This window comes from Bombyx mandarina, chromosome A1, assembly GCF_030267445.1.
Source record: "Bombyx mandarina strain Sakado chromosome A1, ASM3026744v2".
In the NCBI taxonomy this organism is placed as follows: Eukaryota; Metazoa; Arthropoda; class Insecta; order Lepidoptera; family Bombycidae; genus Bombyx; species Bombyx mandarina.
In genome coordinates, this window is record NC_143234.1 from 13,519,389 (window position 1) to 13,535,640 (window position 16,252).

At 38.1% G+C, this 16,252-nt stretch overlaps 1 protein-coding gene across 1 annotated transcript in view; it reads right to left on the reverse strand.

Annotated features, from left to right (window-relative positions):
* Positions 1 to 448: 448 nt before the first annotated feature.
* LOC114240602 (hemicentin-1) overlaps positions 449 to 16,252 on the reverse strand; it is a 48,058-nt gene continuing 32,254 nt past the window's right edge. Inside the window, exons 35-62 of the mRNA XM_089739839.1 lie at positions 16,029 to 16,169; positions 15,684 to 15,821; positions 15,312 to 15,384; positions 14,961 to 15,160; positions 14,737 to 14,877; positions 14,391 to 14,528; positions 14,019 to 14,091; positions 13,668 to 13,867; positions 13,444 to 13,584; positions 13,098 to 13,235; positions 12,726 to 12,798; positions 12,375 to 12,574; positions 12,151 to 12,291; positions 11,802 to 11,939; positions 11,430 to 11,502; positions 11,079 to 11,278; positions 10,855 to 10,995; positions 10,506 to 10,643; positions 10,150 to 10,222; positions 9,799 to 9,998; positions 9,575 to 9,715; positions 9,229 to 9,366; positions 8,083 to 8,195; positions 7,200 to 7,433; positions 6,392 to 6,545; positions 4,301 to 4,914; positions 2,375 to 2,503; positions 449 to 1,345 (exon numbers count right to left, since the gene is read on the reverse strand). Of these exons, the coding sequence (XP_089595965.1) occupies positions 1,145 to 1,345; positions 2,375 to 2,503; positions 4,301 to 4,914; positions 6,392 to 6,545; positions 7,200 to 7,433; positions 8,083 to 8,195; positions 9,229 to 9,366; positions 9,575 to 9,715; positions 9,799 to 9,998; positions 10,150 to 10,222; positions 10,506 to 10,643; positions 10,855 to 10,995; positions 11,079 to 11,278; positions 11,430 to 11,502; positions 11,802 to 11,939; positions 12,151 to 12,291; positions 12,375 to 12,574; positions 12,726 to 12,798; positions 13,098 to 13,235; positions 13,444 to 13,584; positions 13,668 to 13,867; positions 14,019 to 14,091; positions 14,391 to 14,528; positions 14,737 to 14,877; positions 14,961 to 15,160; positions 15,312 to 15,384; positions 15,684 to 15,821; positions 16,029 to 16,169 (4,484 nt within the window). The 3' untranslated portion in view covers positions 449 to 1,144. The remainder of the gene's footprint in view (positions 1,346 to 2,374; positions 2,504 to 4,300; positions 4,915 to 6,391; positions 6,546 to 7,199; positions 7,434 to 8,082; positions 8,196 to 9,228; positions 9,367 to 9,574; positions 9,716 to 9,798; positions 9,999 to 10,149; positions 10,223 to 10,505; positions 10,644 to 10,854; positions 10,996 to 11,078; positions 11,279 to 11,429; positions 11,503 to 11,801; positions 11,940 to 12,150; positions 12,292 to 12,374; positions 12,575 to 12,725; positions 12,799 to 13,097; positions 13,236 to 13,443; positions 13,585 to 13,667; positions 13,868 to 14,018; positions 14,092 to 14,390; positions 14,529 to 14,736; positions 14,878 to 14,960; positions 15,161 to 15,311; positions 15,385 to 15,683; positions 15,822 to 16,028; positions 16,170 to 16,252) is intronic.

The following is a 16,252-nucleotide window of genomic DNA, read 5'->3' on the forward strand; positions in this document are numbered from 1 at the left end:
CTCTTAGCTTACATCCAGTCATTGTGAGCAGTTCTAACTCACAGACACAGCTCACACAGCCCAATGAGTTTCTCGCCGGATCTTCTCTGTGGGTCGCGTTTCCGATCCGGTGGTAGATTCTGCAAAGGACGGCTCTTGCTAGGGTTCGTGTTAGCAACGTCATCAGGTTTGAGCCCCGTAAGCTCATCTACTGGTTAAGGTTACGCTGAAATAGTCTCTCAAGGCTCTCAGCTTAGGTAGGAAAAAAAATGTGAGCCGTATGTCCCGTCAAAGAAGTTGCACGCCACGACAGAGATCGAAATCTCAATTCCATTGTATAACGACTGTTGCGACCTCCAAGCCCATCGCTGGTTTGCGCCAGAAATATAGTATACAGGTTAATGGAGTATTTGCGGGATTATCTAACAATAAAACAGCGCTCGAATACAAAACAAAAAAAAAGCTGTAATAAAACTATTCTTATTTTATTTAACTTTTATTACATTTCATATTGTTATTACATTTCATATTGTTATTACATTTCATATTGTTATTACATTTATTCTTGATTACGAAGCTTCTAAATAGCATAACGTAGTATAATTCTATTAAAGTTCATCTCTGGTAAAGTCTGGTAAAATTTAACATCGACAATATATTTGTATAATAAGACTGCTATTTAAATTGATTCTTTATTGTAATTATACTAATCTATACATATAAAAATGAATTGCTGTTCGTTAGTCTCGCTCGCTTAAAACTCGAGAACGTCTGGACCGATTTAGCTAATTTTGGTCTTGAATTATTCGTGGAAGTCCAGGGAAGGTTTAAAAGGTGAGAAAATATAAAAAAGCTCGGAATTATATTAAAACAAACAATTTTGTTTTTCCTTTGATGTGTCACCTTGATGTGTCTTTTATTTATCGATTGAGGCACTACGAAGTCTGCCGGGTCAGCTAGTATATTTATAAAAAGAACCAAAGTGTCATAATCATCAAATCTAAAGACTGCGTGATAGAGTTAAGTCCTAACACTGTTACGCCGTAACAAAATTCTAAAATATAAAATTAATACAAAAAATCATTACACACAAACAAACAAAATAACTATATACATAGTTAAATTTATATTTTAGAATTTTGTTACGACGTAACAACACGTCAGCTCACTCGAAACTGAATCTTGTCTCCTTGTAAAACGTCTGGATATCGCAGCAGTAAGCGTATTTATCTAATTTGAAGTTCAATAATTCATTACATTCTTCCGCAGAGGTACCGTCACACCAAACGTCCGCGTCACTCTCGTTCGGATGATTGACGTAAACATAAGCTACTTTCATATCATCGTTTTCAGGTATGCCGACCACCTGAAACAAAATTGATTGATATGCTTGAAGTTTCGGTTGTAAAAGAAAAAAGCCAAGGGAGCACTTCTCACTACTTATTCATTTATTTAGACGCAATACACACAAAACATTTAAGCTTAAAATTGACAAGTATAAAATTAAGTACTGGTATGTAATGTAAGCCAGTTACCGGCATGTATAGCAATCTATACTAATATATAAATCTACAGTGGTTGTTACGGATGTTCCGTTATAAGTCCTGAACGATGCATCCGATTGAATTGAAACTTGGTAAACATGTAGAAAATACATGTACTTAATGTATAGGCTAATATTTATATGAGTGTTGGACTCCCTACACCAGTTGCGGGGACGTTAATGATGAGAATCTTTGTGGGGGTGAGAAATAATAATGTTAATTTGTTCTAATACTTCTAATGCCAAAACACTTTGTTTCGGGCAGAGGCCATAAGGTAATCGCGTTTAAGTATCGGTGCCAGTGTTGGGAGCAGATCGCAGGTTTCAATATGTTTTAGAGCCTAGCCCACCAAACGACTTCTCTTACACTCTCTCACCCCACATCCGATCTCCGCCCGGGGTCAAACCCAGAGTAGGGAGGTTCTCGCGGTGAACACCACAACCACACTCGCGGCGCTATCTCTAGGACTCTACGTCGGTTAGGTAACCTCAGGCGGTGCCGCTGGTGTCCCGGAATACCCGGCTGGTCCAATGGCCCAGCGCTTTGTTTAATGGGTACAAGGTCGTACTGTTGATTGGTTACCAGTTCCTATAGACACCATAACGTGAATGTCACCACACCGCTCACCCGCCTTCTTTAATAAAACAACTACTTCTATTCCATACAATAGTTTGGTGAGCTATTGGCTGCTGTGAGTTGGACCTTAGGTACCAGTGCAGTAACCGGTATCAAATATGCGGATCCGAAAAGGACGTGTTTCAAAATCTCATCCAAATCTTCATCGTATTCCTGGTAGTCGGTAGCTAATATTGGTTGCAGGAAATTGCAAAAACTTTTAGGCAATAACCTACCTTCCACAAATACTTGGGTACTGTTTGTCCATCAATCTCAATATACTTGTAGGTGCCTGTCCAAACTTCAATCTTTTCGAACATTCTAGTAAGAAGGTGCACTTCCTTCTCTAAATCTTGAAAACTAATCTGAAACGGAAAGATTTACTTAATTTAGATCTGGTTTACGTTCATCGCTGCTTCCCCTACCTATTTGTTGGTAACTTAAGGGGCTATTCCGACTGCGCGGATCGATAGGTGAGCTCACGATCTAACTGCTAACAAAGGCCCTAACAAGAGCAGTGTTTTTTTTTTTTTTGATGGATGGACGAGCTCACAGCCCACCTGGTGTTAAGTGGTTACTGGAGCCCATAGACATCTACAACGTAAATGCGCCACCCACCTCGAGATATAAGTTCTAAGGTCTCAGTATAGTTACAACGGCTACCCCACCCTTCGAACCGAAACGCATTACTGCTTCACGGCGGAAATAGGCGGGGTGGTGGTACCTCTACCCGTGCGGACTCACAAGAGGTCCTACCACCAGTGATTACGCAAATTATAATTTTGCGGGTTTGGTTTTTATTACACGATGTTATTCCTTCAGCGTGGAAGTCAATCGTGAACATTTGTTGAGTACGTATTTCATTAGAAAAATTGGTACCCGCCTGCGGGATTCGAACACCGGTGCATCGCTTCAACACGAATGCACCGGACGTCTTATCCTTTAGGCCACGACGACTTCGTTTCGTGTGTTTCGCAGAATCTACCACTAGATCGAAATCGCGACCTACTGAGAAGATCCGAGAAGATACTCAGTGGGTTGTGTTTAAGGGCTAGTTCATATGTCAAGCGAAAGTAGTTAATATTCTCAGACACTCAACGAGTATATTATGATAATGTTTAAGTGGTTCGCGTACAAGCAAAGAGCGACATGATGAAGTTAGCCGTCAAAGGTGTATAAGATTTGACAAAACTCTCGCTAATGGAAACAAATTAACTAGGCGTATAGAGTGCGAGAGCATTGAAATAAATAAATAAACAACACCTCAAGATATCGTTAATTCATTACTAGACCACATTTTTACACAAAAATAGATGGTGGTAAGCCCAATTTTCAAACGTCAACGAGTAAATGTGTTTCGTTCGTAACCAAAAGAAAGAGCTGCAGTATTCAAAACATCGAAAATAATATGAAGACAAAAAACGCGAAATTAAACCGCAAAAGTTATTTCAGTCGATAATCGTCAAAGGTAACAGAGTAAGGTCTAGGTTCAGCCAACGTTTATGATCTACGCTGAAAGAATATATTGGCTGCATAATGGATGATTCAAACACTCCCCCACCGAAGGGTAAGCTCTAAATTGGTTTTCAGAACCCATCCCCATTAAAAATGCTACGCTAAATCATGCTCATTCGATTGTCCCCCACCCTTGCAATCGAAATGCGGTACTGCTTCGCGACAATAACAAATATCCCACAATCATTTTGCTAATCTATAATCGTTTAGTTTTAGTTCGTATTTATTGTTACCTTATATAATTAGTATTACCACAGATATTTAAGTGTCTACTTGTGCAAACGCTATCACAGTCGCATCGCTCCGGGCCAATACACCGGTACCTATTCTTCAGTTCATGGAGTACTCAAGACTCTAAGAGAGCCGCGTATTACCATAAAACTTTTACTGCTGACAGAGAGTCTTGTGAGCCCCCGTGGGTACGTACCACCAACCCGCCTATTTCTGCCGTAAAGCGGTAATGAAGAGTGGTGCAGGGGCAGCCATTGTGCTATAAAACTGAAATTTAGAACTCCTGCCCCAAGATGGGCGACGGCATGTATATGGACTTCAATAACCACTGAACACAGAGTGACCCGTGAGCTCGTCCATCCATCTAAGCAATAAAAAAACACAGCTAAATACTTTTAAAGCAGTAAAATACGTACCCGCTTTTTGTTCTCATCAGTTTCAGGAGGCGGTTGCCATATAAGGACAGCATTAATGATTGTGCTATACGTATAGCTCTCTTGAATAAGTCCACTGCCGACAACGTCTGTAGGGTTCACTAGTTTACCCATAGCGTAACAACCTTCACAAGGATCAATTCTTTTTTCATCTTGAGCAAGAAATTCTGACATCATCACATGCGAATACACCGGCCGTTTGTTAGTATAGTCGAAACATATATCGAAGAGATTGAAGAAATCATTCATATTGTAACCTATTTTTACTAATTCGGCGCCTTCGTGGCATCTTTGTTTAGTTTCGATGACTCCGAGCCGGTAAGCACGCAAGCAATTCAAGTCCGTGTACTTGAAGAGTTTTCCTTTAACCCAGAATTTGTCTTCGTAAGCGCAAGTTGCTTCGACCTGACTCTCACCGGGAATGTGAAGGAAACTATTCGTTGAAGTCCCGTCGTTGGGACATGCAACTGTGTATGTCTCGGTTTTGATATTCAAGAAATTATTGGTCTTCGTAACCTTAGGCCATTCTAAGGTATCGGAGAGCAACAAGGGTTCGTTTGATACAGTACGTCGAAGGTTTTCCTTGATGAGGCATTCTGGAAATTAAATTTTAAATAAATCTATACTTATAATAATATTATAAAGAGGAAAGATTTGTTTGTTTGTTTGTATTGAATAGGCTCCGAAACTACTGAACCGATTTGAAAAATTCTTTCACTATTTGGAAGCTACACTATCCGCGAGTGACATAGGCTATATAGCACATAGATTGTTTTTACGCTACCATGCGTAAGAGGTGTGCATCACTGGCAAGCAGAGTGAGGGCCAGCTCCAACAGTATCCTGAGCATGATCGCAAGCAGGCTGGACTGTGTATACATGGGTCGCTGTGGTGTCATCTCCCATGGGATGTTACGACAGTAATTCATTGTGATGTAAATATAACTACTAACATAGGTCTAAGTCTTATTAACAATTTATATGAGTCATGGTTACTTGCAATAAAAACATTATTATTATTATTATTATGATTATATTCTTTTTTTTTTTAAAAATTAAGAGTCCTTACTAAAACTCCAACAATGTTACGAAAATTAGAAAAATAATAATATAAAAATAGTGAAAAAAATAGATAAAAACAAAATATATTATTTAAATGAAAATAAAAGTTCATTTAAATAATAATAATTATTCATACTGCCTTTATAATTTTCAATTTTTAGGAACCTGACGCAGATATAATGGTTAATGTGTATTATAATTTTTTATTTTGAAATTTTTGTTAAAGACCAGAGCGAAACCGGAGCGGGCCGCTAGTAGATAATAAATTGGTTCTTGTAATCGAATTTAATATGTCTGTTTTATAACAAAAGCGAATTGGTCCTAATGGACTTAACAGTGTGAATATAATTTTTTTCGGTGTTAAAAGCATCGCAAATGGTCTTAAAGCGGTCTTGGGCTGGGCGAATCCAAGGCCTTAGTTAGGTGGGGTCGGTTAAGTTGACTGGGAAGGTTTGCCAACAACTGCCCGAGAATCCCAGAGGGGGTTAAATCGACAATAGTTGCTTCGCCTGTGCATCTGCCACTTTATCGAAATCAACGCACGGAGTAGATCCGGTGAGAAAAATGGATAATGCTATAGATTTATGTTTAGCTCGAACTCTTCAGCGAGTTTGACGATCACCATAACTGCGAAAATTACTCAGTGAAATCGAACTTAATTTAAACAGCATGACCAATGATTTGGGTTTAGTGGATACTAGTGCTGATCCCTGCGACGTGAATTCACGGTTCGATTTACGGTTGAAATTAGTAAAATTGATTGAAGAAATTCGATTATCACAAATATCTCTCTCTCTCTCTCTCTCTCTCTCTCTCTCTCTCTCTCTCTCTCTCACACACACACACACACACACACACACACACACACACACACACACACACACACACACACACACACACACACACACACACACACACACACACACACACACACACACACACACACACACACACACACACACACACACACACACACACACACACACACTTTTAATACATTGAATTTTTTTACCATCCGAAGTTACGTTGAAGCTCCTTGTCAGAGTACCGTGGATGTTTTTTATCTGGCACACGTACTGTCCCCAGTCGAAAACTCGCCAGGCCAACGGAGCTGTATCATTAGTTGTTATGTTGACGATAAGGTTCCCGTTGTGGAACCACTGGATCTATTAAAAAACCAAGGATGTGACATTGAAGAAAAAAAATGCTCGATAACCAAAATTATGACTTTTCTGTCGCCATCCAGCCAGGTCATGCGTTCTGTTTCTAAAAGTGGGACGGCCCTTATATGTATAATAGAATTTAGACCTCCCTCATTTCTCAAAGTGGGTGGAGGCATCTACGTTGTAATCTCTATGGACTTCGAATAACCACTGAACATTGGGAGACGTCTAACACCAAAGCTGGTCAAAGTTGCGATCAAGGTAAAATTTTTTTTCTATATTATGTATTAATTTGTAACTCACGAATGAAAGTGAAGCGCCTATCAAATATTAGATGCAATATTTTTTTAAGTATTGGCTCTTAAGCTTTTGCAAAACTCATGCCTAGTTGTTTATATTTCGCAGCGCTTCAAATTGCCCTTGGCTGGTGGGCATACGGCCCAATTGATGGAATTCTTCAAGTCAACACGGTCAAGCCAATCCCTACTGCTTAGGACTCTCCCTAAACTTGGTCTAAAGAAAGAAACGCCAAAGAGAGAAGTTAATTCAGAAGGCTATATCTGGAAACGCACTTTGGACGAACTCTACACCGGTAGCAAACGGTGCGATGGTAAAAAGAAGACGAAGGAATCATCTCGAAGAATACCCCAGACTTACCGTATTTGTAGATGGCGATGTTGACACTTTACAGTCTAGGGAGTTCTGTCCTTGCCATTTTACCAGCGGGCTGTGGTATGCCAAAAACCTAGGCTTCTTCCCAACGTTCACTTCAAATGTGGTGGAATTCGATCCCTTTCTGTCACTAACACGGCACGTATAATATTCGACACTCTCTTCCTTCAATTTTTCGAGTTTTAGATATGATTCGTTCGTTTTCATTTGCTTTTTATCCTGAAAAAAGCCCGTAATTAAACGTGCGAAGACGATGTTTTTCTATGACAATACCATTGAACAAAAAAAACAAAACCACATCTGTCAGTTTTTGTCATTTAACGTTCCCGAAATTTCGATAGTATCGTATATAATTAGAACGCCGTCAAATAAATTAGCCGGAAGCTGCGATGATTCAAATTTTTGAGCACATCTCGGACTACCCACAACAACGTCCTCTGTCCTTGGACGGAGTCACTTTTGGTCCACATACATTACCCCAACGGGATAACACTGGGAAAGCTTTTTTATCAACTTATGCAATTACAATTAGACAATAATAATTTAATATTAAAACAATAATGAAATAAGACCACGCTATATTTATAAACATTAACTGTCTCCTTCAAACTCATAAACTAGACCGCGCGAGAGAGAGATGGGCAGACTTTTCATGATGCGCATGCAGTGTGACGTCACGCCGCGGGCTTATACACAAACACTACATAAACGCAACGTGTGAATGTGTTGACCGCGAGTTACATGGTAGGCGTAGTGGGGGTGTTAGGTTTTATCTTCGTTACGGAATTTCTTGATTCGGTAGCCGTGATCAAAGCACGCGATAAAAGCTATGCAATAGCTTAAAAACAATAAATTCATTCATACATACCTCAAACCAACGAATGGTATAGCCCCCTGCGTTTGGTGTAGGACAACTGATTTTCACTGTTTCGTTCTCTAGTGAATGAATCTCGCGAAATTCTCCAAAGTCAACGAGTCCTTCTGAAATACAAATACGAAGATAAATCTTATTATTTATAATACATCATACATACATACAATATACAGTATAAATATTTTTATCATGAACGCGCCGGAATGGAGCTTAACGTCACCCGTCAAATAATAATCTGTCAGGAAGCGTTCTTCTTGCTTTTACCGCGTTTTCGGTGGTTAAAACTTGACTTTGGCGAAATCAAAAAGGACCGCCATTACAAAAGAAAATGAAATGAAATGGAAACACATCAAACCGCCCAACGTTACACTTTGGTGCATTCATTTAGATATTGTATGGTGTCACATTAAAAGGTATGTAAGTGTGTAAAGTGTAGTAAGCAAACACCGTAGTTTGCTTACTACACTTTTACACTGAATCCCATCATTGTCGCCAGGGTAAAAGTGCAGTAAACAAAGAAATATAATACATCATATATGTCAGCCCAACGTCACTATTTAGTTAACTAAAAATAGTTAAAGTTAACTATTTTCTTAGTGCTCCGCATGTTAACAATTGTTTAAGACGGTATTCAAGAGAATTCATGACTAAGCTACCCCCATTTTCTACTATAAATACGAGTGACTATTGTCGCACAAAACTGTTATCGTTCTCGTTGAACCCGTCGCTTGCGACGAAAGGCTCGGAGAGTAAATTAACGCACAGACACAACCCACTAAATTTCTCGCCGGATCTTCTCAGTGGGTCGCGTTTTCGATCCGGTGGTAGATTCTACGAAGCACTGCTCTCGCTAGGGTTTTGTGTTATAAACATCGTAAGGTTTGAGACCCCCGAGATCACCTACTTGTTAAGATTACACTGAAATGGTCTCTCAAGACCATCAGCTTAGGTATGAAAAAAAAACCGCATAAAGCATTTCGACTCGAGCATCCGAACCAAGCGGACTTGTCTGATGGTGCCAGCCTACTCCGTCATATATAGTGCAAACTGTGGATATCTGTCTTTCTAACAGAACAAGAGTCATACCGACCGTTCTATGCCAAGCCGTGGATTGAGTACGAACATTTAAAGGACGCTTACCAGTAATAATATGGCTAAAGGTTTGATTAACTTCACCAAACGTGTTTTTCGCAACACAAGTGTAATTTGTATAGGCATCGGCGTGTTCAAGATTGTTAATGATCAATGTGTTTCCTTTGGTGATGTTATACTTGCTGCCTGAAATTTAAGAATGCTTTTAAACACCATCAACTCATGGTCTGACGTACAACGGTTAGGTTAAGGAAAGGAGAAGAGGTATGTTAGTTCTATTGTTGATTATATAGTACCTACCCAGTATTTTAATTACAAATAGTTCAGTTTAATACCGCCCGGTCGTAAGATTTTTTTTTACTAAATCTGGTGTAAATTAAAATATGTAAAATACCTGAGTGGAGTGTGACTGTGTCATTGGCTTTCCAGACCACCGTCGGCACCGGATATCCGGAGACAGTGCAAGGAACACTTAGAGCGACGTCTCCCACGATACCTTTAGGTACGTCTTCTCTGCGGAGGATCTTCGGAGGAGCTAAAAAAAATATATCGAAAGTTTAAAAATATTGGTTAAAGTGAGTAACGTTCTTGATATTTTATTATTAACTGCACCATCACCTTGCACGATAAGATCCGTATCTTGTTGAGCCCGACCGAATGTATTCTCGGCAACGCAAATGTAGTGACCCGCTTGAGATAATGTAATGTTTCTGAGAATTAATTCTTCTCCAATATGCGACGAGAGCTCTTTGTTTGTGTTTGGGCTCTTCGAATTAACTATCCATTTTATGGTTGGTTTAGGTTTGCCTTCAGCTACCCTGAAACATTGGCAAAACAGCTACAAAATCTATTATTTCAAAAATCTTGGATTTATAATGAATTTCGCATAATAATGAGTTTAAATTAAATTTAACAGGGTACTAATGAAAGCATTATGTATTAAACGAGAATTTAAAATCAGTTACTTACTTGCACGGGATCACAGCATCTCTGCCTTCCATCACAGATGTTGTGATCACAGGTTTTCTGAACTTTGGTCTCTCTGTAAAATGACAAGTTTCTACAGTACGTCCTTTGTGACTACCATAGTTGCAAAGTATGACATGCAGTGTTCGAAGTTTTGATCAGATTTTGATCCATCTCTTATAATATAAACAATTCAAGGATGATCTGAAATGGCCATTTATGCCCTATAAACCATTCTAATTAATAGAAAATTGAGTAGATTCGCGTGTTTTCTTTTTAGTATAATGGTACCTTTTAGTATCAGTAAAATCAGCGTGGCCATGCTGTGAGTTCAAAAAGAACAGTAAAGGAACACTTACCGTATATAATATCATCAAAGGTTTGATTAACTTCGCCAAAAGTATTTTTCGCAACGCAAGTGTACTTTGTATAGGCATCGGCGTGTTCAAGATTGTTAATAATCAATGTATTTCCTTTGGTGATGCTATACTTGCTGCCTGAAATTTAAGAATGCTTTTAAACACCATCAACTCTTGGTCTGACGTACAACGGTTAGGTTAAGGAAAGGAGAAGATGTTTGTTAGTCTTATTGTTGATTATTATATAGTACCTACCCAGTATTTTAATTACAAATAGTTCAGTTTATTACCGCCCGGTCGTAAGATTTTTTTTTACTAAATCTGGTGTAAATTAAAATATGTAAAATACCTGAGTGGAGTGTGACTGTGTCATTGGCTTTCCAGACCACCGTCGGCACCGGATATCCGATGACAGTGCAAGGAACACTCAGAGCGACGTCTCCCACGATACCTTTAGGTACGTCTTCTCTGCGGAGGATCTTCGGAGGAGCTAAAAAATATATATCGAAAATTTAAAAATATTGGTTAAAGTGAATAACGTTCTTGATATTTTATTATTAACTGCACCATCACCTTGCACGATAAGATCCGTATCTTGTTGAGCCCGACCGAATGTATTCTCGGCAACGCAAATGTAGTGACCCGCTTGAGATAATGTAATGTTTCTGAGAATTAATTCTTCTCCAATATGCGACGAGAGCTCTTTGTTTGTGTTTGGGCTCTTCGAATTAACTATCCATTTTATGGTTGGTTTAGGTTTGCCTTCAGCTATCCTGAAACATTGGCAAAACAGCTACAAAAACTATTATTTCAAAAATCTTGGATTTATAATGAATTTCGCATAATAATGAGTTTAAATTAAATTTAACAGGGTACTAATGAAAGCATTACGTAATAAACGATAATTTAAAATCAGTTACTTACTTGCACGGGATCACAGCATCTCTGCCTTCCATCACAGATGTTGTGATCACAGGTTTTCTGAACTTTGGTCTCTCTGTAAAATGACAAGTTTCTACAGTACGTCCTTTGTGACTACCATATTTGCAGACTACCATATTTGCAAAGTATGACATGCAGTGTTCGAAGTTTTGATCAGATTTTGATCCATCTCTTAAAATATAAACAATTCAAGGATGATCTGAAATGGCCATTTATGCCCTATAAACCATTCTAATTAATAGAAAATTGAGTAGATTCGCGTGTTTTCTTTTTAGTATAATGGTACCTTTTAGTATCAGTAAAATCAGCGTGGCCATGCTGTGAGTTCAAAAAGAACAGTAAAGGAACACTTACCGTATATAATATCATCAAAGGTTTGATTAACTTCGCCAAAAGTATTTTTCGCAACGCAAGTGTACTTTGTATAGGCATCGGCGTGTTCAAGATTGTTAATAATCAATGTATTTCCTTTGGTGATGCTATACTTGCTGCCTGAAATTTAAGAATGCTTTTAAACACCATCAACTCTTGGTCTGACGTACAACGGTTAGGTTAAGGAAAGGAGAAGATGTTTGTTAGTCTTATTGTTGATTATTATATAGTACCTACCCAGTATTTTAATTACAAATAGTTCAGTTTATTACCGCCCGGTCGTAAGATTTTTTTTTACTAAATCTGGTGTAAATTAAAATATGTAAAATACCTGAGTGGAGTGTGACTGTGTCATTGGCTTTCCAGACCACCGTCGGCACCGGATATCCGATGACAGTGCAAGGAACACTCAGAGCGACGTCTCCCACGATACCTTTAGGTACGTCTTCTCTGCGGAGGATCTTCGGAGGAGCTAAAAAATATATATCGAAAATTTAAAAATATTGGTTAAAGTGAATAACGTTCTTGATATTTTATTATTAACTGCACCATCACCTTGCACGATAAGATCCGTATCTTGTTGAGCCCGACCGAATGTATTCTCGGCAACGCAAATGTAGTGACCCGCTTGAGATAATGTAATGTTTCTGAGAATTAATTCTTCTCCAATATGCGACGAGAGCTCTTTGTTTGTGTTTGGGCTCTTCGAATTAACTATCCATTTTATGGTTGGTTTAGGTTTGCCTTCAGCTATCCTGAAACATTGGCAAAACAGCTACAAAAACTATTATTTCAAAAATCTTGGATTTATAATGAATTTCGCATAATAATGAGTTTAAATTAAATTTAACAGGGTACTAATGAAAGCATTACGTAATAAACGATAATTTAAAATCAGTTACTTACTTGCACGGGATCACAGCATCTCTGCCTTCCATCACAGATGTTGTGATCACAGGTTTTCTGAACTTTGGTCTCTCTGTAAAATGACAAGTTTCTACAGTACGTCCTTTGTGACTACCATATTTGCAGACTACCATATTTGCAAAGTATGACATGCAGTGTTCGAAGTTTTGATCAGATTTTGATCCATCTCTTAAAATATAAACAATTCAAGGATGATCTGAAATGGCCATTTATGCCCTATAAACCATTCTAATTAATAGAAAATTGAGTAGATTCGCGTGTTTTCTTTTTAGTATAATGGTACCTTTTAGTATCAGTAAAATCAGCGTGGCCATGCTGTGAGTTCAAAAAGAACAGTAAAGGAACACTTACCGTATATAATATCATCAAAGGTTTGATTAACTTCGCCAAAAGTATTTTTCGCAACGCAAGTGTACTTTGTATAGGCATCGGCGTGTTCAAGATTGTTAATGATCAATGTGTTTCCTTTGGTGATGTTATACTTGCTGCCTGAAATTTAAGAATGCTTTTAAACACCATCAACTCATGGTCTGACGTACAACGGTTAGGTTAAGGAAAGGAGAAGAGGTATGTTAGTTCTATTGTTGATTATATAGTACCTACCCAGTATTTTAATTACAAATAGTTCAGTTTATTACCGCCCGGTCGTAAGATTTTTTTTTACTAAATCTGGTGTAAATTAAAATATGTAAAATACCTGAGTGGAGTGTGACTGTGTCATTGGCTTTCCAGACCACCGTCGGCACCGGATATCCGATGACAGTGCAAGGAACACTCAGAGCGACGTCTCCCACGATACCTTTAGGTACGTCTTCTCTGCGGAGGATCTTCGGAGGAGCTAAAAAATATATATCGAAAATTTAAAAATATTGGTTAAAGTGAATAACGTTCTTGATATTTTATTATTAACTGCACCATCACCTTGCACGATAAGATCCGTATCTTGTTGAGCCCGACCGAATGTATTCTCGGCAACGCAAATGTAGTGACCCGCTTGAGATAATGTAATGTTTCTGAGAATTAATTCTTCTCCAATATGCGACGAGAGCTCTTTGTTTGTGTTTGGGCTCTTCGAATTAACTATCCATTTTATGGTTGGTTTAGGTTTGCCTTCAGCTATCCTGAAACATTGGCAAAACAGCTACAAAAACTATTATTTCAAAAATCTTGGATTTATAATGAATTTCGCATAATAATGAGTTTAAATTAAATTTAACAGGGTACTAATGAAAGCATTACGTAATAAACGATAATTTAAAATCAGTTACTTACTTGCACGGGATCACAGCATCTCTGCCTTCCATCACAGATGTTGTGATCACAGGTTTTCTGAACTTTGGTCTCTCTGTAAAATGACAAGTTTCTACAGTACGTCCTTTGTGACTACCATATTTGCAGACTACCATATTTGCAAAGTATGACATGCAGTGTTCGAAGTTTTGATCAGATTTTGATCCATCTCTTAAAATATAAACAATTCAAGGATGATCTGAAATGGCCATTTATGCCCTATAAACCATTCTAATTAATAGAAAATTGAGTAGATTCGCGTGTTTTCTTTTTAGTATAATGGTACCTTTTAGTATCAGTAAAATCAGCGTGGCCATGCTGTGAGTTCAAAAAGAACAGTAAAGGAACACTTACCGTATATAATATCATCAAAGGTTTGATTAACTTCGCCAAAAGTATTTTTCGCAACGCAAGTGTACTTTGTATAGGCATCGGCGTGTTCAAGATTGTTAATGATCAATGTGTTTCCTTTGGTGATGTTATACTTGCTGCCTGAAATTTAAGAATGCTTTTAAACACCATCAACTCATGGTCTGACGTACAACGGTTAGGTTAAGGAAAGGAGAAGAGGTATGTTAGTTCTATTGTTGATTATATAGTACCTACCCAGTATTTTAATTACAAATAGTTCAGTTTATTACCGCCCGGTCGTAAGATTTTTTTTTACTAAATCTGGTGTAAATTAAAATATGTAAAATACCTGAGTGGAGTGTGACTGTGTCATTGGCTTTCCAGACCACCGTCGGCACCGGATATCCGATGACAGTGCAAGGAACACTCAGAGCGACGTCTCCCACGATACCTTTAGGTACGTCTTCTCTGCGGAGGATCTTCGGAGGAGCTAAAAAATATATATCGAAAATTTAAAAATATTGGTTAAAGTGAATAACGTTCTTGATATTTTATTATTAACTGCACCATCACCTTGCACGATAAGATCCGTATCTTGTTGAGCCCGACCGAATGTATTCTCGGCAACGCAAATGTAGTGACCCGCTTGAGATAATGTAATGTTTCTGAGAATTAATTCTTCTCCAATATGCGACGAGAGCTCTTTGTTTGTGTTTGGGCTCTTCGAATTAACTATCCATTTTATGGTTGGTTTAGGTTTGCCTTCAGCTATCCTGAAACATTGGCAAAACAGCTACAAAAACTATTATTTCAAAAATCTTGGATTTATAATGAATTTCGCATAATAATGAGTTTAAATTAAATTTAACAGGGTACTAATGAAAGCATTACGTAATAAACGATAATTTAAAATCAGTTACTTACTTGCACGGGATCACAGCATCTCTGCCTTCCATCACAGATGTTGTGATCACAGGTTTTCTGAACTTTGGTCTCTCTGTAAAATGACAAGTTTCTACAGTACGTCCTTTGTGACTACCATATTTGCAGACTACCATATTTGCAAAGTATGACATGCAGTGTTCGAAGTTTTGATCAGATTTTGATCCATCTCTTAAAATATAAACAATTCAAGGATGATCTGAAATGGCCATTTATGCCCTATAAACCATTCTAATTAATAGAAAATTGAGTAGATTCGCGTGTTTTCTTTTTAGTATAATGGTACCTTTTAGTATCAGTAAAATCAGCGTGGCCATGCTGTGAGTTCAAAAAGAACAGTAAAGGAACACTTACCGTATATAATATCATCAAAGGTTTGATTAACTTCGCCAAAAGTATTTTTCGCAACGCAAGTGTACTTTGTATAGGCATCGGCGTGTTCAAGATTGTTAATGATCAATGTGTTTCCTTTGGTGATGTTATACTTGCTGCCTGAAATTTAAGAATGCTTTTAAACACCATCAACTCATGGTCTGACGTACAACGGTTAGGTTAAGGAAAGGAGAAGAGGTATGTTAGTTCTATTGTTGATTATATAGTACCTACCCAGTATTTTAATTACAAATAGTTCAGTTTATTACCGCCCGGTCGTAAGATTTTTTTTACTAAATCTGGTGTAAATTAAAATATGTAAAATACCTGAGTGGAGTGTGACTGTGTCATTGGCTTTCCAGACCACCGTCGGCACCGGATATCCGATGACAGTGCAAGGAACACTCAGAGCGACGTCTCCCACGATACCTTTAGGTACGTCTTCTCTGCGGAGGATCTTCGGAGGAGCTAAAAAATATATATCGAAAATTTAAAAATATTGGTTAAAGTGAATAACGTTCTTGATATTTTATTATTAACTGCACCATCAC